This window comes from Dendrobates tinctorius, unplaced genomic scaffold (genome assembly GCF_039654945.1).
Source record: "Dendrobates tinctorius isolate UK_male_01 unplaced genomic scaffold, ASM3965494v1 ptg000090l, whole genome shotgun sequence".
In the NCBI taxonomy this organism is placed as follows: Eukaryota; Metazoa; Chordata; class Amphibia; order Anura; family Dendrobatidae; genus Dendrobates; species Dendrobates tinctorius.
Genome location: NW_027361758.1, coordinates 12,418,168 through 12,440,001, shown reverse-complemented (window position 1 = coordinate 12,440,001; position 21,834 = coordinate 12,418,168). Strand labels below are relative to the sequence as shown.

General features: G+C 42.6%; 1 protein-coding gene across 2 annotated transcripts in view; it reads right to left on the bottom strand.

The window, feature by feature from the left end:
• Positions 1-21,834, bottom strand: part of RFLNA (refilin A) — a 60,076-nt gene that overhangs the window by 5,454 nt on the left and 32,788 nt on the right. For both annotated transcript variants that reach the window (XM_073586118.1, XM_073586119.1), the window contains one exon: positions 6-115. In XM_073586118.1, the coding sequence (XP_073442219.1) occupies positions 6-115 (110 nt within the window). The remainder of the gene's footprint in view (positions 1-5; positions 116-21,834) is intronic.

Genomic DNA, 21,834 nt, shown 5'->3' with positions numbered 1-21,834 from the left:
TTTACCTGATTTCCTGAACTGGCTCTGGATTTACTTCTATGCTTTCCCCAAAGACAACTGGGTGCATCCTTGGCCTTGCCTCTGGAGGGGAGTTCTTAAGTATAAGATATGGTATCTGAAGAGGAGAGGAATGATATATTCTGCTGAGATTTTTATCAAGGTACATAAAATATTGCCTATAGGTGTATTAATAAAAGCAACAAAGACAACATTTAACTCTGCATTCATTTGTGCTTTACAATGCTTTGTAGCTTAACATTTGATGCTCTTAAAGGGAATCTGTCATCAGGTTTTTGCAGCCTGTTCTGAGAGCAGCATAATGTAGGGGCAGAGACCCTGTTTCCAGATACGTGCCACTTACTGAGCTACTTGCTGTCATTTTGATAAAATCACTGTTTTACTTGTTGCAGATCTACCAGTTGTCTCAATGCTGAGCTCTGTATAACCCTGCCCACACCACTGATTGGCAGCTTTCTGCTCATGCACAGTGTACCCAGAAAGCTGCCAACTAGTGGTGGGGGAGGGGTAATACAGAGCTCATGAACATATAGGACTACATGGCAGCAGGTTTACTAGTCTTCTAATGATAATCTCCTGCTGATAAAACAATAATTTTATCAAAACTAAGCAGCCTAGTACGTTACACATCACTGCAATCATGGTCTTGATCGCTGTAATGCTCAGTTTTTACTAACTTTCATTTTAGTGTTCAATTTCTGCTAATAACCTAGCACCACTGGAAATTGTGTCCTGATTTTATTAGTGAGCAAGTCCCTGTCATATCCCAAAACAAAACCTTCTAGAATTTAGATTTAGCGACTAGAGGGTGTAATTTTTATAGTCTCACCAATAACCACAACTATTAGCTAGGACAATATACTTTATCTGCCAGAACTGAATTTTTCTTTCACCATTTATTATTATATATTCCTATTTTTCTTTCTACAACTGTGCTTTTAATTCAGTTCATTTGACAACTTTACTAGGTGCTTCCATGCATAGCCGTGTCTCCACTGAGGTGTATGGACGATGCAGTGGATAGGAGGCGACAAACATGGGTCATCAGCTTTCCATTCTCCAGATAGCCGAGAGACCTAAAGGTGAATAGTTTTAGGATTATAATATCCCTTTGGCCACATTACAGTTTCTTATAAAAGGGCTATGTAAGTGGACTCCAATTCATCAAAGTTTTACACCACAATTTTTGAGTAAAAGCTTTGAAAAGTCACATTTTTGAGAAACGTGAAACTGCAGAAGAATTGTGTGACTTTTGCATTTTTAACATAAAAATCACCCAGCTCGGACAAAGTAGGTAGAGACAGGGTGGTTTGTGGAGGGCAATCCTCACACCACAAATCTTACTCCAGTTTGTGACCGGAGTAAAATTTGTGGTGAGGCGCATACAGAGGCGCACACCACTTTGCACCTCACCTGATTCACTAAGGGGTGTACGTCTTTTAATGAATCAGACATCTCGCACTCCACCCTGCCACCTCATCAAAACCATCATGAAAAGCGATGAATCAAGGGGCCAATGTGTTTTCATCCTCATATTACAGTTCTTTTGATGTTCGGCATCTTGGATCATAGCTCACAGTCTTAGGATAGGCCATCAATATCAGATCAGTGGAGTCTGCATCTTAGGACTCCCCCTGGTCCCCTGACTGAAGAGGCTCCCTACTTTTTGTGGCGGCTGTGCCCGGTATTTCAGCTCAGTCTTACATCCTACGACTGAGCTACAGAGAGCTGCAGTACCAGACACAGCTATTAGGAAAGATATGGAGCTGTTCTTGGTCAACAATGAAGAGTAAAAACCAAAGCACCCTCAATTAGATGATCAGTGGGGCTGCTGAGAGTAGGATTTCCATCAATCCAATATTGATGTCCAATCCTAAATATAAACCATAAATGTTGAAGGCCTGGAAAACCCTTTAATAAGTCAGCACTATTTGGAGGATTGCAGCTGATCCACGACACAATATTTTATGCCTGACTGATTCTACTAGAGATAAACCAGAACATTTTAATTAAGCTGAAACTTTCCAGTTCCAAGGCAAGCAGTAGCAGCTTTGTTTAATGACAGACGCTATTCCAAGTAACTTTAAGCATAAATTCCAGACTAACGTCTTATTTTAGGGTGACAGCTTGAGTAATAGCTTACTTTCCTGCAGCCATAATAATAAAGTGCACTCAGGCAGCCAAACCCCGCTTGCTGACTGCTAGGAAGATTCCTTATTTACCTGTATTTTTAACTACTTGTCAGTTTGTCTGATGAAAAAAGAGTCGTTTGCCGTGGGTGCTTTTTATTTTAAAAGATGTCCCCAATGATGACCTGACATAGGATGTCCTTCTACCCATCTACCAGGACTCTAGTGATCAGCAGTTATTAGTAATTTGTCAGAGATATTGCTAACTAGTTCTGCTAGAGTGCCTCCACAGGAGAAAAGAAGGATTACACAGTTCCACATTAGAGGGAATCTGTCAGCAGGTTTTTGATATGTAATCTGAGTGCACCATGATGCACGGGCCGAGACTCTGATTCAAGCGATGTGTCACTTTCTTGGCTGTGTGCTTTTTGTTTCAATAAAATTAGTGTTTTATCAGCAAGAGATTATTTATCACTACTGGACTAGGTGTCTTGTGCCTAATAGTCCAACCAGGACCCCAACACTGATCAGCAGCTTTCTGCTAAAACACAGCATACACAGAAAGCTGCTAATCAGTGGTCTGGATGAGGTTATCCTAGCTCTGCTAGGTTTGCTGCAGATAAAACTGTGATTATATCACAACTGATGCACCCAGTAAACTAAAAATAATACATTGCTGGACTCAGGGTCTCTGTCCCTACACAATGCTGCTGTCAGATTACATAGTAAATCACTGCTGACAGATTCCATTTCATTCAATTTGCTTTCTTAATGATAAGTAGCTATTATCCTCTCTTGTATGGGGGAGTTCTGAATTTTGGGCTCCATCTATTAATTCAGAATTCTATCTAAGGCACAAGGGGCCCCTTAACTACATATTGTGCACATGTGAGTTATAGACCATTTACAGTTTTTAGAAGCAAGCAAGAAGCTCCAAAATCATTAAAGTACAGATGTCCACAATTTATTTGTAAAAAAACAAAACACAAACGAAAAACAAAAACATACAAAAACGCTTCTGAAAGTGCATATGTATTAACTTCCACAACATTAAAGTTTGGTTAAGTTCTAAGATCTATTATAATGAAATGAGCCTTGAGCTTCTTGTTATTTGCAGATGGAAAAAAGCCTCCAGCTTGGGCACTTCCCACATCTGCAGTTCAGAAATTAGAACCAGGCTAACATGTTTTAGCATTTCCCAGTTTTAGACTCTAGTCATATACGGTAAATGGCCTCCAGCCTATCTTGCAAAATATCCTTACAAATGAATGCAGTGTTTCATGTCGACTTGTCTTCTGAAGAAGGAAATACCATCAGCACTATTACTCCTACACACCAGTGGCTTTCTGCAGTGGCATCTTACACACTGTTAAGAATATCTTCAACTGATAATTACCTTAAAGGAGTTGTTCAGGACAAGCCCTTCTTAATCTAAATGGTTGGCTCCGATAAAATAAAAAAGCTTATACTCACCTCCCGTTCCGATGCCGTTCCGGTGGCATTGGCACTCGCGTTCCTGCGACTCGTGTGTGGTTGCATGACACTTGGTGCCCCGCACCCAATTAGTGCTGGCTTCACTGGCCCCGCTTTCTGTCGAAATGAACATCAACAGGAAGTCAAAGCAGCTGCTTTCTGACTTCCTCTTTATGTTCACTTTGTGTGGGGGGCTTTATGGATATCATATGTGGGTGGTATTATACTGTGGTGGGGTCACTCTGGCAGCATCATAAAAGAGGGGCCCAATTAGGACTTTTACTATGTGGCCCTGTGACCACCATTGTCCAGGGCCGGGACGAGGGGTAGGCAGGGTAAGCCAATGTCTAGGGCACTACCTCCTGCCTCCCCGAGGGGGGCACGTTGTGCTGAATGCCTGCATCCGCCCAGCACTTTCCCCATGCCACAGACATTCAGCACAGTGACAGCCAGGGAGCAGGCACACAGGGTAGCATTATCAGTCACTGACACCGCTCATCCTTCTCTCCGTCTGCACCCCGGCCATCGTTCCTTCCCTGCACCCAATTGTATTCACGTCTGTCAGATGTAAATACTAGTGAAGTGAGCGTCGCCTGGGACAGGATCAGAGGAGCTATAACCAGCTCCCTGCTCTGCCGGGAACTCCAGCAAGATGCAGGCCATCTCCAGCCTGCGCCATGTCGGAGATGGCGTACGCAGAGGATGTTGGATGGCGCAATAGGATGATGTCATTGCGCTATCCAACGTCCACTGCTGCACTTCACAGAAGTGGTGACAGTGGCAGTGCTGGATGGGGAGCCTGTATTACGTGAGTATTTTTTTAAAAATTTCTTATACTATTTAACTAATGAATGGAAGCCATCACGAGAGGGGTTGTGGGGACATTATACTGGAGGATGCTGACATGAGGATATTATACTGGGGGATGCTGGCTGTGGGGATATTATACTGGGGGATGCTGGCTGTGGGGGACATATTATACTGAGGGATGCTTACTGTGGGGCACATAACATGGCTGTGGGGAACATATACTGGGGGTTGCTGTCAGTGGGGATATACTTGGGTATGGTACATATAATACTGGGAGATGCTGGCTGTGGGGGACATATACTGAGGGATGCTGGCTGTGGGGGACATATTTTTTATTTTATTATTTTATTTTACTCATTTATATAGCGAGATTAATTCCACAGCACTTTACAGACATTATTGGCACTATCCCCAATGGGGCTCATAAAATCTAAACTCCCTATCAGTATGTCTTTGGAGTGTGGGAGGAAACCGGAGTTCCCAGAGGAAAACCATGCAAACACGGGGAGAACATACAAACTCCTTGCAGATGTTGTCCTTGGTGGGATTTGAACCCAGGACCCCAGCGCTGCAGTGCTAACCACTGAGCCATTGTGTTATACTGGGGAATGCTTACAGTGGGGCACATGACATATACTGGGTGATGCTGGCTGTGGTGAACATATACTGGGGGTTGCTGGCAGTGGGGATATACTTGGGTATGCTGACTGTGGGGTACATATAATACTGGGAGATGCTGGCTGTGGAGGACATAAACTGAGGGATGCTGGCTGTGGGGACATATACTGGGAGATGCTGGCTGTGGGGTACATAGAATACTGGATGATACTGGCTGTGAGGCTCATATTATACTGGGGAATGCTGACTGTGGGGTAATATGCTGGCCATAGTATAGGCAGCAGTTCATGGGGCAGACGGTATGACAGTTATATCTGATAATTACAGACAGTGGAGTGGCTATAGATCATTAAGGTGGACAGTATGTAGGTCATTTAAAATAGGAGGTTTAGTTAAGGTATAGTATAAAAAGATATTTTTGTGCAGAGGGCATTTTAATAACAATCCTATTTTTAAAGGCACCGTGTGGGGATGTGCTGCATTAGACCGGAAAAGAGCGAAGTCTGCAGTGACGATATGAGGATGTGAAAAGTCATCATGGCTTCTGGATGTCTGAAGATGGAGATGAAAAGAAAGAACAAATCCAAGCAGAGAAGAAATCACCTATAACGTACTTGGATTTAAAAGTTTATTTGTGATCCTGCCTGTGTCTCATCAGTACTGTAGTTCCTGTATAGTCCTCAGCCTGATAATGATTGATAACAACTCCAAGCAAATCCTTACTATTGTTTCGGACATACTGGGAGTTGTAGGTGCATGTGATACAAATATATATGAGGCTGACTTGACAATACAATTGATTGCTGAACTAAGCTTGATGATATAGTCATGAACTTATGAAGATTCTGGTGATGCATTTGTGCTGATGATAGTTCTGGTAATGTATTCATGTGTTGATGATGGTACTGGTATATTTATTTACTGATGGTGGTTCTGGTGATGCATTTATGTAATGATGGTGGTTCTAGTGCCATATTCATGTACTTTATGGTGGTTCTAGTGATATATTCATGTATTGATGGTGGTTCTAGTGACATTTAATTGCTGATGATGGTTCTGGTTCCTTATTTATGTACTATTGATGGCTCTGGTGTTCTTTTTATGTACTGATAATGATTTTACTTGTGATGAATACAGCACCAGAACAACCATCACTACATGAATGTCACCAGAACCACAATCAGTATAAGAATGACACCATTTTTTTTTACTTTGCTGGTATTTTTTGGTGAAAAAGGTAACAAGTTTAGTGTAAGTGGTTGTTCCCCTCCATCGGATGGAAGGGACAGGCGATAGACCACAGGATTAACCTGCTCAAGGACCTTGAAAGGACCTAAGTAGCGAGGAGCAAGTTTAGTGGACTCAACACGCAGCCTGATATTACAGGCCGAGAGCCACACTAAATCGCCATGAGCAAAGACGGGAGCGGGTCGACGATGAGCGTCGGTGGAGACCCTCATAAAACAACCGAGGTGGACAACAGATCCCGCAAGATGTCAATAGCAAAGTCATATAGATAAGGCAAGGGAGACACAAAGTGCAATCGGATGGAGGGGAAGGGTGTGGTACGTTAGGGTCCTGTTACCTTAGTCTCCGACCAATTCATTTGCTTGGGGGCTGACAGTTCATCGGGGGAGGACACCATTGGCTTCATCTGCCTAGGGTACCAAAATACCTTGCTCCGGCCCTGCCACTGCCTACACTTCCACGAGAAAATGATTACGGTATAGTGCAGGTCTCTGCAGTATAATACTCTTTTTAAATGACTCTAATAGTGATATTTGCTATGGACCAACCAAAGTCCGTGCAGTGGGCTTCAATAAACTAGCCAGTGTCCTTCTACTGCTGTTAGCCCACCGTCTTCAATATGTGAGAAAGCATCATAAGATTTCACAGTGCTCACTCCAGCACTGAATACAAATGACAAGCAGGACAGTGCAAGGTTTAGTGCAGCACAGACTTGGGGAGGTCCGTGCTGTAAGTTATCAGCAAAACTTGCTATTAGAATGATTTAGAAAAAGGGTTATACTACAGAGATCGGAATTATAATAAATTTACCTAAAAGTCTAGGTACACTTTAATATACTTTACACACTTCACTTCTTAGTTCTCTATCTTAAAGTTATTGCCCAAATATATCATTTATACCATCGTCTGTTTTGGCAAAATAACGGTTAATGCATCTCATACATCACATACTATAGTATTCCTGCATTATACTTTATATCTGCACATTGAAGGTAGAAAATATTGTGTACAGCCAAAAAAACTTCTGCATGAAACCCCCCGGCGCATATTTGCATACTGTTATTCTCAATTTAAAATCAGCATGGTTTATGGAGCTGCCAGACTTCTTTATATTGGGCAATGACACTGCTGTTGACAGCCAAGAAAACACAAGTCTTGGCATTAAAAATTCACTTTCCAACCAGAATGGAACTGAAGCTCTTGCACAGTGTCACATTTCTCCTGAAATCAGCAATATATCTCAGAAGATTTTACCCTTAATTCCTCTTGGCCTTTCTCTTATTACATATAAAGCATAGTAGAGACGGTCGGAGAACACACAAAACGTCTACTTGTCACCATGCATAAACCAGGACAAATGTGTACTTACTGTATATATTTTCTATCTCATTTAACCCATTCATTTTGCATTGCATGGTTTACAAGCAGTCCTGTGCAAAACTACATCTTAAAGGGAACCTGTCAGCAGGATTGTGCACAGTAACCTACAGACAGTGTCAGGTCTGAGCCGTTATAATGAGTAAAATGATACCTCGGGTGATGAAATCCGTCTTGTGATTGTTGTTTATCTTTACTTTCAGTTTGTAGTTAATGATATGCTCGTGCTCCGGGCGGCCTGTGGGGGTCTGCATGTGGTGCTCTGATTATCTATTCATAATTATCTATTCATAATGCAGACTGCTGACAGGTCACCGATTCCTCATTGACCTGCCCCCTAGTTTACATAATGAATATCTGTATATACTGAAAAAAAACCTGCAGGCAGGCGCCATCCGTGGCACCTGCGCTGCGGCATAATCGCATGTTTAATGTCCCAATAATAAATGTGTTTGATGTTATTCAGATAGTACAACAAAAATCAACTTGAAAATGGCGCCCGCCGCGCCTGCGCAGTAGCAGCTATCGGTGTATATAGAGTTGATCCGATAGCTGCTATTGCACAGCTGGCAGCAGCATCATCTTGCTGGAGAAGAAAAAAAATTCCCTTCTCCAAGATATAGCTGCTACCGCGCAGGTGCGTCGGGCGCCATTTTAAAATTTTTTTTTTTTTGCACTATCTGAATAGCATCAAGCACAGCTATTATCAGGTAGTAAACATGTGATGCTGCAGCGCAGGGGCCACGGCTGGCGCCTGCCTGCAGAAGGTTTTTTTTTTAATCTGCAATATGTACATATATTCATTCTGTTAACTAAGGGGCAGGTCAGTGAGGGATCAGCGACCTGTCACACTTTGCATTATGAATACCTAATCACAGACTGCCCCAGGGCACGAGCATATCATTAACTAAAAACTGAAACCAAATATTAAACAACAACCACAAGACGGATTTCATCACCAGAGGTATCATTTTAATCAGTATAATGGCACTGACCTGACACTGTCTGTAGTTTACTGTGCACAACCCTGCTGACAAGTTCATTTTAAAGATCTACACATACACAAACGATACACTGCTGTAATTGAAAAGCTTGATTCTACATTTGGACACCTCAATTCAATTTATCTGACAGATATACAATTTATTACACAATTGTCTCAATAACCCATCCATGTTCCCTATTTAGACATTAAGGTGTCCTACTCAGATACCTTCCGAGAGCATGAAAAAGTGTCATCCATTCTGGCGGATTCAAGATGACAATGTAAGGACTAAAACACACACAAGCATAGTGTATACACCACACATACTGTAAATAGAGTTTTAAAACATATACTGTGCATATTGTACACTGTAATCAGTGTACAAATTCATTTACTGTACCTACTCTATAAATGTACATACTGTACATACTATATAAAACACATACTGAAAATTGGGTATAAATTCACTCACTATGCATACTGTATAAACACTTACATACTGTACATACGGTGAAAACATATACTGTACAAGCTGTATATACACAGATACTGGACATAATGTATAAACACATATGCTGTGCGAGAGGCTGCTGATAAGTCTTTGGCTTTGTGATTTTTTTTGTTTCTGCTGTGTGTCTGCGTGTGTAAGTGGAGCGGTGTGTGTGAGAGAGTGAAGCGGTGCTGTGTGTGTGTGTGTGTGTGTATGAGATGCGGTGCTGTGTGAGTGAGTGATGCGGACTGGTGCTGTGTGAGTGTGAGAGATCTACAGCTGTGGTGGGACAGTCTGTCCATAGGACAACAATCAGTCGTACACCGCACAAATATGACCTTTATGGAAGAGTGGCAAGTAGAGATGAGCAACTTTGCCTTTTTTAGGGTCGAGTCGGGTTTCATGAAACCCGACTTTCTCAAAAGTCGAGTCGAACGAAATCGGCCGACTATAGGGAAAAGTCGTGAAACATGAAACCCAATGCAACTCAATGGGGAGAAAAGTCAGCAGTGAGTGGAGGACTGTAAACACACCTGGCATGAATTTTAACCCTAGAGGCGGCAAAATCTCTCTCTCTCTCTCCCACTCCCACTCCAGCTATGCTCCGCTTCTCTCATTGGCTGAAAAAAGTCACATGCAAGTATTTGGCGAAACCCGACTTTGGGGCTTGGGTCGCCGACCACATGGCCGACTTCACACTGTGGTCGGGTTTCGTTTCATGAAACCAGACTTTGGCGAAAGTCGGCGACTTTTGAATCTGACCCACCTGTTTCGTTCAACTCTAGTGGCAAGAAGAAAGCCATTTCTCAAAGATATCCATAAAAAGTGTTGTTTTTAAAGTTTGCAACAAGCCACTTGGGAGACACACCAAACATGAGGAAGAAGGTGCTCTGGTCAGATGAAACCAAAATCAAACTTTTTGGCAACAATGCCAAACAATATGTTTAGCGTAAAGGCAACACAGCTCATCACCCTGAACACACCATCCCCACTGTCAAACATGGTGGTGGCAGCTTCATTGTTTGGGCCTGATTTTCTTCAGCAGGGACAGGGAAGATGGTTAAGATTGATGGGAAAATTAATGGAGCCAAATACAGGACCATTCTTGAAGAAAACCTGTTGGAGTCTGCAAAAGACATGAGACTGGGACGGAGATTTGTCTTCCAACAAGATAATGATCCCAAACATAAAGCAAAATCTACAATGGAATGGTTCACAAATAAACGTATTGAGGTTTTAGAATGGCCAAGTCAAAGTCCAGACCTGAATCCAATCGAGAATCTGTGGAAAGAGCTGAAAACTGCTGTTCACAAACGATCTCCATACAACCTCACTGAGCTCAAGCTGTTTGCCAAGGAAGAATGGGCACGAATTTCAGTCTCTCGATGTACGAAACTCATAGAGACATACCCCAAGCGACTTGCAGCTGTAATCCCAGCAAAAGGTGGTGCAGCAAAGTATTAAGTTAAAGGGGCCATATAATATTGCACGCCCCACTTTTCAGTTTTTGAATTTCCAGAAAAATGTAAAATAACCAACAAATTTCATTCAAATTCACAATTGTGTTCCACTTGTTGTTGATTCTTCACCAAAAATTTACATTTGGTATCTTTATGTTTGAAGCATGATGTGGGGGAAAAGGTTGAAAAGTTCCAGGGGGCCGAATACTTTCGCAAGGCACTGTATTTTTTCATACATTAAAAATTGCTGATGAAATACTGATGGTAAAAACTGACCAAACACTGATGAAACTCAGATCCAAAACAAAAATCAGACCATTTTCTGTGAATGTGAAGAGTTATGGACGTCTGAATGATCTAATCTAGTGTAGGCTACAGTCAGCGCCAGGCTGGACCTTGGCATTGTGGCTTATTTGTGCCAATACTGGACTACTACCATCAGGTGGACTGGAAGTGATTGTCTTTATTAAACGATTTTGAACAGAGTATATCAGAGAAGGCTTGAGAAGCACATCTGAAATTCCTAAAAATCTATTCTATTCACGTGATTCATTGATGAATAACACAATGCGTGCCCATTAGAGGAAAGCGTTAAGTGCAATGCTATGGTAAGGCAAAGCAGGCTGTTCCAATAAAAACAATGATTGTAGTTTGATACCAATAAAACGTATCATTCTGCTGGAACAAGATGTCAATGGTGCCACTAAAAGCAGCGGTGCGTGCCTTATTTACCTTGGAATATTATATGTGTTTCAGCCTAGAACAGCCTATTTATGCAAACATGGCTAAGCAAGCAATGTTTGAACAATGACGTTAGTGTTGGATTAGTAAATGATGCATCTAATATTGATATATTTTCATCTACTAAATATGTACGGTACTCGGATATCCTCTTTTGTATAGGGCAATATCTTTATTGCAGTCAAAGTTTTAAAATGTGGTTCATAAACTGATCACCATAAAGTCACAAAAAGGCATTATTACCAAAAGTAAATAAAAACCTGACAAAACTGTTTTATAATTTGGCCACTTTCCATCGTCTATTTGTGTAAAATATGAAAAAATATTATAAGTTTCACATAAACATTAACACTATAAACTACATTTCAAAATACTACCTACCGTTAAATAATTACCCCATCATTTACTAACAAAATAGCAGGTTCATCATGCTGCCAGAGCCAAGATAAGCATCTCTGTCACTGACTGCAGCAGAAAGAAGATGACAGAGGACAGACACAGGGGCAGATTAACTGCCAAAATCGAGCTATGGAATCCATTGGCTCTGCTGTAAAATAAACTTTATGCTTTGCAGAGCTGAACAAATTTTGATGGCAGCCAAATGGAGACAGCAGAATTTTTGACAATAGATGAATAGTATATATGCTTAACCCCTTCACGACCTATGACTATATATTAGTCATAGGTAGTGTCTCTGCATTCCATGTGGTTTCCAGCACTGAGCCCGCGTGTTTTCCAGCACATGACAGCTGACTTCATCAGCTGACATGTGCCCCTAACAGCCACGGGTGGAACCACGATCCACCCACGGCTGTTAACATGTTAAATGCTGCATTCAATCTCCAACAGCTGCATTTAACTTGGTCACGCCAGAAACGCATCATTAATCCCTCCTATCGGTCCCTCTGTCACACCATCGTGGGGCGCTGATGGGTTGGCATGACAACCTGCGGTTTACAGGAGACCCCTGTGGTTGCCTCTGTTATGAGCGCTGCCCAGAGGCCGCGTTCAAAGCAGATGATCAATTCTGCTACACATGGCAGGGATTAACCCATGCTATGTGTAGCACAGGTGATCGGATTATGGCAGGTTCGTCTCCTAAAGAGACGATTGAAGCACGTAAAAAGTTCATATTAGGCGCTGGGATTCTCCTGCTGCACAGGATGGATCCCAAGCCTTGTTTGGCGCTGTGGTCTCCCTTTCAGGCTTGGCCGCTGGGATGACTGCAAGTGCTCAGCACAGACTTCAGACCCAACACTTGGCCCAGGCTTATGCTACATGTGTAGTTGCTGCTGGCTCTCCAGCTAAGCCTATGGTGACTAATGGTATACATATGCAGCATTGCACTCTGGAGCCTAAGTCCAGATTTCACCCTTCTGAGCATGTCCTTGATGTAGCACCTTCTCATTGGTGCTCGGACGTCAGCTGCGTGGTTGATGTGGCAGCTTCAGATTGGTCCACAAGCAAGGTCCTGTCTGTCTGGACATGAGCCTAATGTATAAAGGTTCTCAGAGATGCATGCGGGTGCACTAGTATCATTTGCATCGTGTGTGCATGGGTGGAGACTGCCGCTCTGTCGGCTTGCATGAACGCCTAGTTTTCCTTAGAGAGGCAGGTTTTTCTTTTCACTTGACCTAGCATCTGTCTCGGCCACGTTCGCAGTTAGAACGGGCTGTTTACAGGGCACTGTCAACCCACGTGCTTAAACCCTATTGTTTTTACTAGGTATTGCACACACCCCATTTTGTACTGTTCGGAGGTTAGCTGAGTGAGTTATTTATATTTTATTTGCCATTTGGCAGTTAGCTGAGCTGGTATTCCTCTTCCTGTGCGTACCACTCTGAGACGTTATCAGGGACTGATATCTTGCGTTCAGTTCATTCCAGGGGCGTAACATCCCCGGTCGCAGGGGTCGCAGCTGCGACCGGGCCCTTGAGCGCTTAGGGGCCCGGACCCCAGGGCCGCCAGTCAGGGCATTAATGCCATGACTGGCATATGGAACCCCTATGAGCAGAGCGGCGGGGCAGGCTGGGCGGGAGGGGGGTCAGAGAGGCACCATGTCAGCGCCGACTCCCCCGCCGCTGCATTGAACTATACTGGCATCTATGACGCTGGTACAGTTCAAAGCAATGACGAAGGAGGAGAGAGCGTCAGCTGACACTCCCTCTCCCATCATTCCCAGCTCTGCCTCTGACACAGCGGGTGCACGATGACATTATCGCGCACTCACTGTGTATCAGACAGAGCAGGAGCCAGGAGCAGCCCGGGTATGGGGAGAAAGTGAGGAGAGTTTTTTTTATGCACCAGTGAATACAGCCAGGACTGTGGGGCCATTCACGGGGGGAGAGGGGCAGTACACCATGGTGCTGTGTTGTGAATACACTTTCTGGCCTGCCTCTGGTTCCTAGTGAAGGTAGTGGAGCTGGTTGTATTGACAGAGGAGTCGCGAGTTCTCTTTTTGGGCTCCCTTTGGTGGTTACAGGAGGTAATGGAGCTGATCTAATTGACAGAGGCCTGCCACCTGATAATGAGGACAACGATTGGACATCTGGAGTCTCTGACTGGATATAAGACAGCTGACTCCCTCTATCCCTGCTGGTGATTTTTACTGCCTCCTGAGGTCTTAGTTTCCAGTTCAGTCCCTGCATGCTCAAGCTAAGTGTTCTTTGCTATTGTTCACATTTAATTTGGTTTTGTCTTTTCAGTTTTGTTTGGTCAGCCAGCCCCGGCTGGGTCTGTGCTGAATTTCCATCCTTATGTTACTGTTTGTGTCAGTTTGTTTTTTGTCCATTATTAGATTGGCCTCTTTTTGCTCTGCTTTCAGAATATGCCAGAGTGTTGATATAGTGGGAGAAGTCTAGTGACCTCAGAGTTTTTGCTATCAGAAGTGTTGGACATTTTTGAAGGGTTTTTTGCATATTTGCAGACAGTGTCTTTCCTTTCCTGTCCTTTCTAGTTAGTGTGGGCCCCATCGTTTGCTCAGCCTATTTTCCTACCTGTGTTTGTGATTTCATATTGTCTCACCGACAATATATGTTTGGGGGCTGTCTTCCTTTGGGATCTGCTCTGGGGCAGTTTAGATTTCCCCTTTTCTTGCTTTAGGCTTATTTAGTTCCCCGACTGTGTCGAGGCGTCTAGAATCATCATAGGTACGCTCCACGGCTACTGCTAGTTGTGTGGATAGGATCAGGGGTCTGCAATCCGCTTAGTTACCAACCTCTCTGGTTTTCTGTAGCTTAGCTTAGTCTTGTTTTCCTCCTCGGTGATCCAATCATAACAGTGCTGTATACCATGGTGCTGTATACCATGGGGGGTGCTGTGCTGTATACCATGGGAGGGGTGCTGTGCTGTATACCATGGGACGTGCTGTGCTGTATACCATGGGGGCTGTATACCATTGGGGGTGCTGTGCTGTATACCATGTGGTGCTGTAAAGCATGGGGGGTGCTGTGCTGTATACCATGGGGGGCTGTATACCATGTGGGGCTGTGCTGTATACCATGCAGGGCTGTGCTCTATACCATGCGGTGCTGTATACCATGTGGTGCTGTGCTGTATACCATGTGGTGCTGTGCTATATACTAAGCGGCTGTGTTATATACCATGGGGGGTACATTATATTCTATGGGGGAGGCTGTGTTATATAATATGGGGGGCGACATTATATTCTATGGTGTAGCTCCTTTCATTCTCTATGTGGGGGTGGAGTTATGGGAGCAGAGGGGCTGTGGACAGTTCGAGGGATGGAGCCTGGGCTGGTCTCAAGGGGGCCCCAAAAATTTTGCCAGTATGGGGCCCCATAATTCCGAGTGGCAGCCAGGGGTGGGGGCCCATTTGAAAGTTCGCACCGGGGCCCATAACATTGTAGTTACACCACTGGTTCACACTGTGGAGTAAACACAGCGTGATTCTTGGTGAGCGCTCGCCGCATGGCTCCGCTATTGTTCATTAGCAGCAGTATATCATCTTTGCACTTTATCATAATTTATATTTAGTGCAATCTGCCAACCCTAAAAGTCTAAAAAATGTTTTTAAAAATGTTAAAAAAAGAAAAAAAATGAAAGTTCAAATCACCCCCTTTTAAAATAAAACTACAAAAAAATTAAAAATACACATATCTGATATTGCTGCCTTCAGAAATGCCCGATCTATTAAAATCTAAAAAGAATTAATCCGATCGGTAAACGATGTAATGAGAAAAATACACATACTGTGCTGCGGGAGGTAAGAATAAAGTCGCCTAATCACTTGTACCACAAGAGAAATGACGTAAAAATAAAACCAATTCTTCACATGCTGTTAATTTTTTCATTCTGTCTCACAAAGATCGCAGTAAGGCTCGGAGTACATTTATCCTGTGCTCTGCACTGAGCGCTTACACCGGAGTTTCCGTGTAAATCTCTGAAATACGTGATTCAGACAGAACCGTCAGTGGGGATTCCCTATAAAGAGGCAGATGGAGGCACTGTGGATGCCGTCTGACCTGTGATCCGGCGATGTCCGTCTTTTTAGGATTGCATAAAAGTGCCATTGGCCACAGTTTTGTGCACTTCGGAAAAAGACACCGCTGAATAGAGGCAAGACGGAGTCAAGAGTAACTCTGCTGCCTCATTATACTGAATGGCTCCCTCAGGGGTTTCATCTGTCATGTAACTCAAAGATTTAGATGGAAACCCCAAAGTGGTCAGTGTAGAGCACCAGATAAATGTGATCCCAAACATTACAGTGCCTTGCGAAAGTATTCGGCCCCCTGAACTTTTCAACCTTTTCCCACATATCATGCTTCAAACATAAAGATACCAAATGTAAATTTTTGGTGAAGAATCAACCAGAAGTGGAACACAAATATTTTAAATTTTTGTGGAAATTCAAAAACTGAAAAGTGGGACGTGCAATATTATTCATCCACTTTAACTTAATACTTTGTAGCGCCACCTTTTGCTGCGATTACAGCTGCAAGTCACTTGGGGTGTGTCTCGATCAGTTTTGTACATCGAGAGACCGAAATTCTTGCCCATTCTTCCTTGGCAAACAGCTCGAGCTAAGTGAGGTTTGATGGAGATCGTATGTGAACAGCAGTTTTCAGCTCTTTCCACAGATTCTCGATTGGATTCAGGTCTGGATCTTGACTTGGCCATTATAACACCTGGATACGTTTATTTGTGAACCATTCCATTGTAGATTTTGCTTTATGTTTGGGATCATTGTCTTGTTGGAAGACAAATCTCTGCCCCAGTCTCAGGTATTTTGTAGACTTCAACAGGGTTTCTTCAAGAATGGTCCTGTATTTGGCTCCATCCATCTTCCCATAAATTTTAACCATCTTCCCTGTCCCTGCTAAAGAAAAGCAGGCCCAATCCATGATGCTGCCACCACCATGTTTGACAGTGGGGATGGTGTGTTCAGGGTGATGAGCTGTGTTGCCTTTACACCCAAATATATCATTTGGCATTATTGCCAAAAAGTTAGATTTTTGGTTTCATCCGACCAGAGCACCTTCTTACACATTTGGTGTGTCTCCCAGGTGGCTTGTTGCAAACTTTAAACAACACTTTTTATGGATATCTTTGAGAAATGTCTTTCTTCTTGCCACTCTTCCATAAAGGCCAGATTTGTGCAGTGTACGACTGATTGTTGTCCTATGGACATACTGTCCCACCTCAGCTGTAGATCTCTGCAGTTCATCCACAGTGATCATGGGCCTCTTGGCTGCATCTCTGATGAGTCTTCTCCTTGTTTGAGATGAAAGTTTAGAGGGACGGCCGGGTCTTGATAGATTTGCAGTGGTATGATACTCCTTCCATTTCAATATGATCGCTTGCACAGTGCTCCTTGGGATGTTTAAAGTTTTGGAAATCATTTTGTATCCAAATCTGGTTTTAACTTCTCCACAACAGTATTACGGACCTACCTGTTGTGTTCCTTGGTCTTCATGATGCTCTCTGTGCTTCAAACAGAACCCAGAGACTATCACAGAGCAGGTGCATTTATACGGAGACTTGATTACACACAGGTGGATTATATTTATCATCATTAGTCATTTCGGAAAACATCGGATCATTCAGAGATCCACAATGAACTTCTGGAGTGAATTTGCTGCACTGAAAGTAAAGGGGCTGAAAAATATTGCACGCCCCACTTTTCAGTTTTTGAATTTCCACAAAAATTTAAAATAACCAATAAATATCGTTCAGCTTCACAATTGTGGTCCACTTGCTGCTGATTCTTAACGAAAAATTTACATTTGGTATCTTTATATTTGAAGCATGATATGTGGGAAAAGGTTGAAAAGTTTCAGGGGGCTGAATATTTTCGCAAGGCACTGTATGTAAAATGTTCCCAATAAAAGCTTTAATTCAAATGTTCCCACAAAAGCTTCAGCTCAATCCACAAAAAAAGCAAGCCTTCACTCAGGTCTGTTTATAATTTCCAAAATGGTGTCCCTTGAGGGGGGATTCTGCTCTTCTAGCACTTAGGGGCTCTTTATATAGAATCCGCAAACTAGTCTAAGAAAATCTGCGTTCCAGGAGGCAAATAGCGGTTCGTCCCTCCCGAGTCTCTCTGTATGGGAAAGCAATACTGTACAGCCACATATGAGGTATTTCTACATTCAGCAGAAATTGTGGGACAAATTCTGGTCCAATTTTTACCCATTTCCCAGTGTGAAAATGTAAAACTAGGGGCTAACACACAATCTTGGTGGTAAAAATGTAAATTCTTTTTTCTTCACTGCACCCCAACATTAATTAATTGAGAGCTTTAATTGGTAAAAAAGGGGTCACTTATGGGGGGGTTCTGTACCTCAGGGGCTCTGACAATGTAACATGACACCCTCAAACAAGTGCAGCAAAAAAAATCTGCACTGTAATATAGCGCTACTTCCCTTTTGAGCTTTGCACTGTGCCTCAAAAGTAATTTTTGACCACATATGGGGTATCGGTGAACTCAGGAGAAATTGCAAAACAAACTTTGAAGTCAATTTCCACCTTTTGCCCTTGTGAAAATACAAAATTTGTAGCTAAAAAAGATTTTTGTGGGAAAAATGTGATTTTTTTTTATTTTCATAGCTTAACATTATAAATTTCCCTGAAGCACCTGATGGTTTAAGATGCTCAATACATATCTAGATGAGGTCCAAAATGGGTCTAGTTTCCAAAATGGTAACATTTGTGGGGGGTTTCCACTGTTTAGGCACATCAAGACCTCTTCAAATGCGACACAGCGCCCACTAATTATTCCATCAAATTTTGCATTCAAAAAGTGAAATGGCGCTCCTTCTCTTCCGAGATCTGCTGTGTGTCCAAACAGTGGTTTTCCCCCCACATAAAGGGTATCGGAGTACTCAGGAGAAAATTCACAACAAATTGTGTGGAACAATTTATCCTGTTACCCTTAAGAAAATGCAAAATATAGAGCTAAAAAAGATTTATTTGGGAAAAATCTGATTTTTTTTCATTTCTACGGCTCTACGTTATAAACTTCTGTGAAGCACCTGTGGGTTCAAGGTGTTCAATACACATCTTGGTAAGTTCCCTAAGGGATCTAATTTCCATAATGGTGTCACTTGTTGGGGGTTTCCACTGTTTAGGCACATCAGGGGCTCTCCAAACACGACATGGCAACCGATAATTATTCCAGCATATTTTACATTCAAAAAAGTCAAATAGCACTCCTTCCCTTCCAGGCCTTGCTGTGTGCCCAACAGTTGTTTTCCTCCACATATTGTATATCTGCGCACTCAGAAGAAATTGCACAACAAATTGCATGGAGCAATTTCTCTTGTTACCCTTATGAAAATGCAAAATTTGGAGCTAAAAAAGATTTATCTGGGAAAAATGTGATTTTTTATTTTCACGGCTTAACGTTATAAACTTCTGTGAAGCATCTGTGGATTCAAGGTGCTCAATACACATCTAGATAAGTTCCCTCAGGGGTCTAGCTTCCAAAATAGGGTCACTTGTTGGGGGTTTCCACTGTTTACGCACAGGGGCTCTCCAAACATGAAATGGCATTCGCTAATTATGCCAGCAAATTTTACATTCAAAAAGTGAAATGGCGCTCCTTCCCTTTCGAGCCCTTCCATGCACCCAAACAGTAGATTTCCCCCACATATGAGGTATTGGCATGCTCAGGAGAAATTGCACATCAAAACGTATTACCCATTTTCTCTTTTCACTCTTGCGAATGGAAAAAAAATTAGGTTCAAAGGAAAATTTTTGTGAACGAAAAGTATCGTATTTTTCGGACTATAAGATGCATGCATGCGTGCACAGATTGAGATCGCGGCGGCCATTTTCCTGAAGCCGAGTTCGCAGATTGAGTTCTCGGCTTCACTTGGTTTCAGGAAAATGGCCGCTGCGATCTCCATCTGCACACGCGCTGCCACCCGCAGCCATTTTCCTGAAGTCCCGGGAAGCAGAGTACTCAATCTTCGCACGCACAGCCCCAGGAGACTCCCCATAGCCCAAACCGAACATCAGCACTGCCGACACCGGACCAGACTTATCCTGAGGAAGGGACCATGCCTCCTGTGACCCTGCTGTACCACCACGAGCCCTCAGGTAAGATACCTTAAATTTGGACAATAAGATGGACCCCCATCTTATAAAAATCTTTTTTTCTGCTATTTTCACCCCAAAATTTGGGGTGCGTCTTATGGTCCGGTGCATCTTATAGTCCGCAAAATATGGTAAATGTTTATTTTTTCCTTCCAAATTCCACAAATTCCTGTGAAGCACCTGAAGGGTTAATAAACTTCTTGAATGTTGTTTTGAGCACCTTGAGGGGTGCAGTTTTTAGAATGGTGTTATTTTGGGGTATTTTCTGTCATATAGGCCCCTCAAAGTCAATTCAAATGTGCGGTGGTTCTTAAAAAAATGATTTTGCAAATTTTGTTCTAAAAATGAGAAATCGCTGGTCAACTTTTAACCCTTATCACTTCCTAACCAAAAAAAAAAAATGTTTCCAAAATTGTGCAGATGTAACGTAGATATGTGGGAAATGTTATTTATTAACTATTTTGTGCGATATGACTCTCTGATTTAAGGGCATAAAATTAAAAAATTTGAAAATTGCTAAATTTTCTAAGTTTTCGTCAAATTTCCTTTTTTTCACAAATAAACACAAGTCATATCAAATAAATTTTACCACTATCATAAAGTAAAATATGTCATGAGAAAACAATCTCCGAATCACCGGGATCCATTGAAGCGTTCCAGAGTTATGACCTCATAAAGTGACAGTGGTCAGAATTGTAAAAATTAGCCTGGTCAGGAAGGTGAAAACAGGCTTCGGGGAGAAGGGGTTAAAGGGAATCTGTCAAAAGGTTTTTGCTACCTCATTTGAGAGCAGCATAATGTAGGGGCAGAGGCCTTGATTCCAAGAATGAATCACTTAGTTCACTGGGGGCAGCAGTTGTGACACAGAGTTCTTAGATATAGCATGAAGCAGAGCTGAGAAAGCTAACCCTGCCCCCAACCAGGCTCTCTATGTACACTGTTGATAGACAGTGAGCTGCTTATCACAGGAGGGGGCCATGGTCAGACTAGCAAGTAGTCAAGACAATGATAATCACCAGGTGATAAAATCTTCATTGCAAATAAACACCAGTATTCAACCTTATAAGTGACACATTGTTGAAATTGGGGTCTAAACGCCTACCTCATGCTGTCCTCAGATTACATACTAAAAACCTGCTGATAGATTACTTTTAGTGGTTGGAACCTGTATATGTTATTATAAAGCATGCTGCTACAGAGTAAAACCAGTGAGCACAGCTTGTAAATGGAGAACTTCCCAAGTTGTTTAACCTCCTGCTACAATTAAAAAGTTATTCCCCACTTGGCAAGTTATGATCGATCCATAGGACTTGCTGATTTGACACTCAGACCCCCACTCTGTGGGTCGATGTTCAGTTGAGCTCCTGCATTACAGGACACAAAGAAGTGAAGAGTGGTAATAAGTCTCAGGCTTTTCCTTGAGCCTGTATACTGCTCTAAGAGCAATCTCATGAAGTAACTGAGCATATTTACCTGCTGAGCAGTGCGCTGCAGAGTGAGTTTTGTGAGTGATTGCACTGGATCCCAACAATCTGCTCTACATGTTTGCACTGGAATATAACAATACTTACAGAGAAGAACTCATACCATACACACTGATGGAGTTGTGAATAAATCTTTCCCGTCTGGTCAGCTATTCATGATCTTTAAAGTAAAGATTTTTCAGATTCAATCCACTGGTTGTCACCGATAGCTCTGTTATCTATTATATCAGGCTCACTCTCTTCTCTGAAAAAAGGTCTAATGAGTTCTTCATGCAAACAGCTCGTTTAGTTATCCTACGCCATTAGAGAACTTTGCAGGTTCTCTCTCTTGTGGAGTCGCTAGGTATCTCTCTGGACATTTCTAGCATGGAGGAGCTCATTGCTTGGGACCACAACAGTACTGACCAGTTCTTCAAGACATGGAGCCTTTGGATTCTATTTAA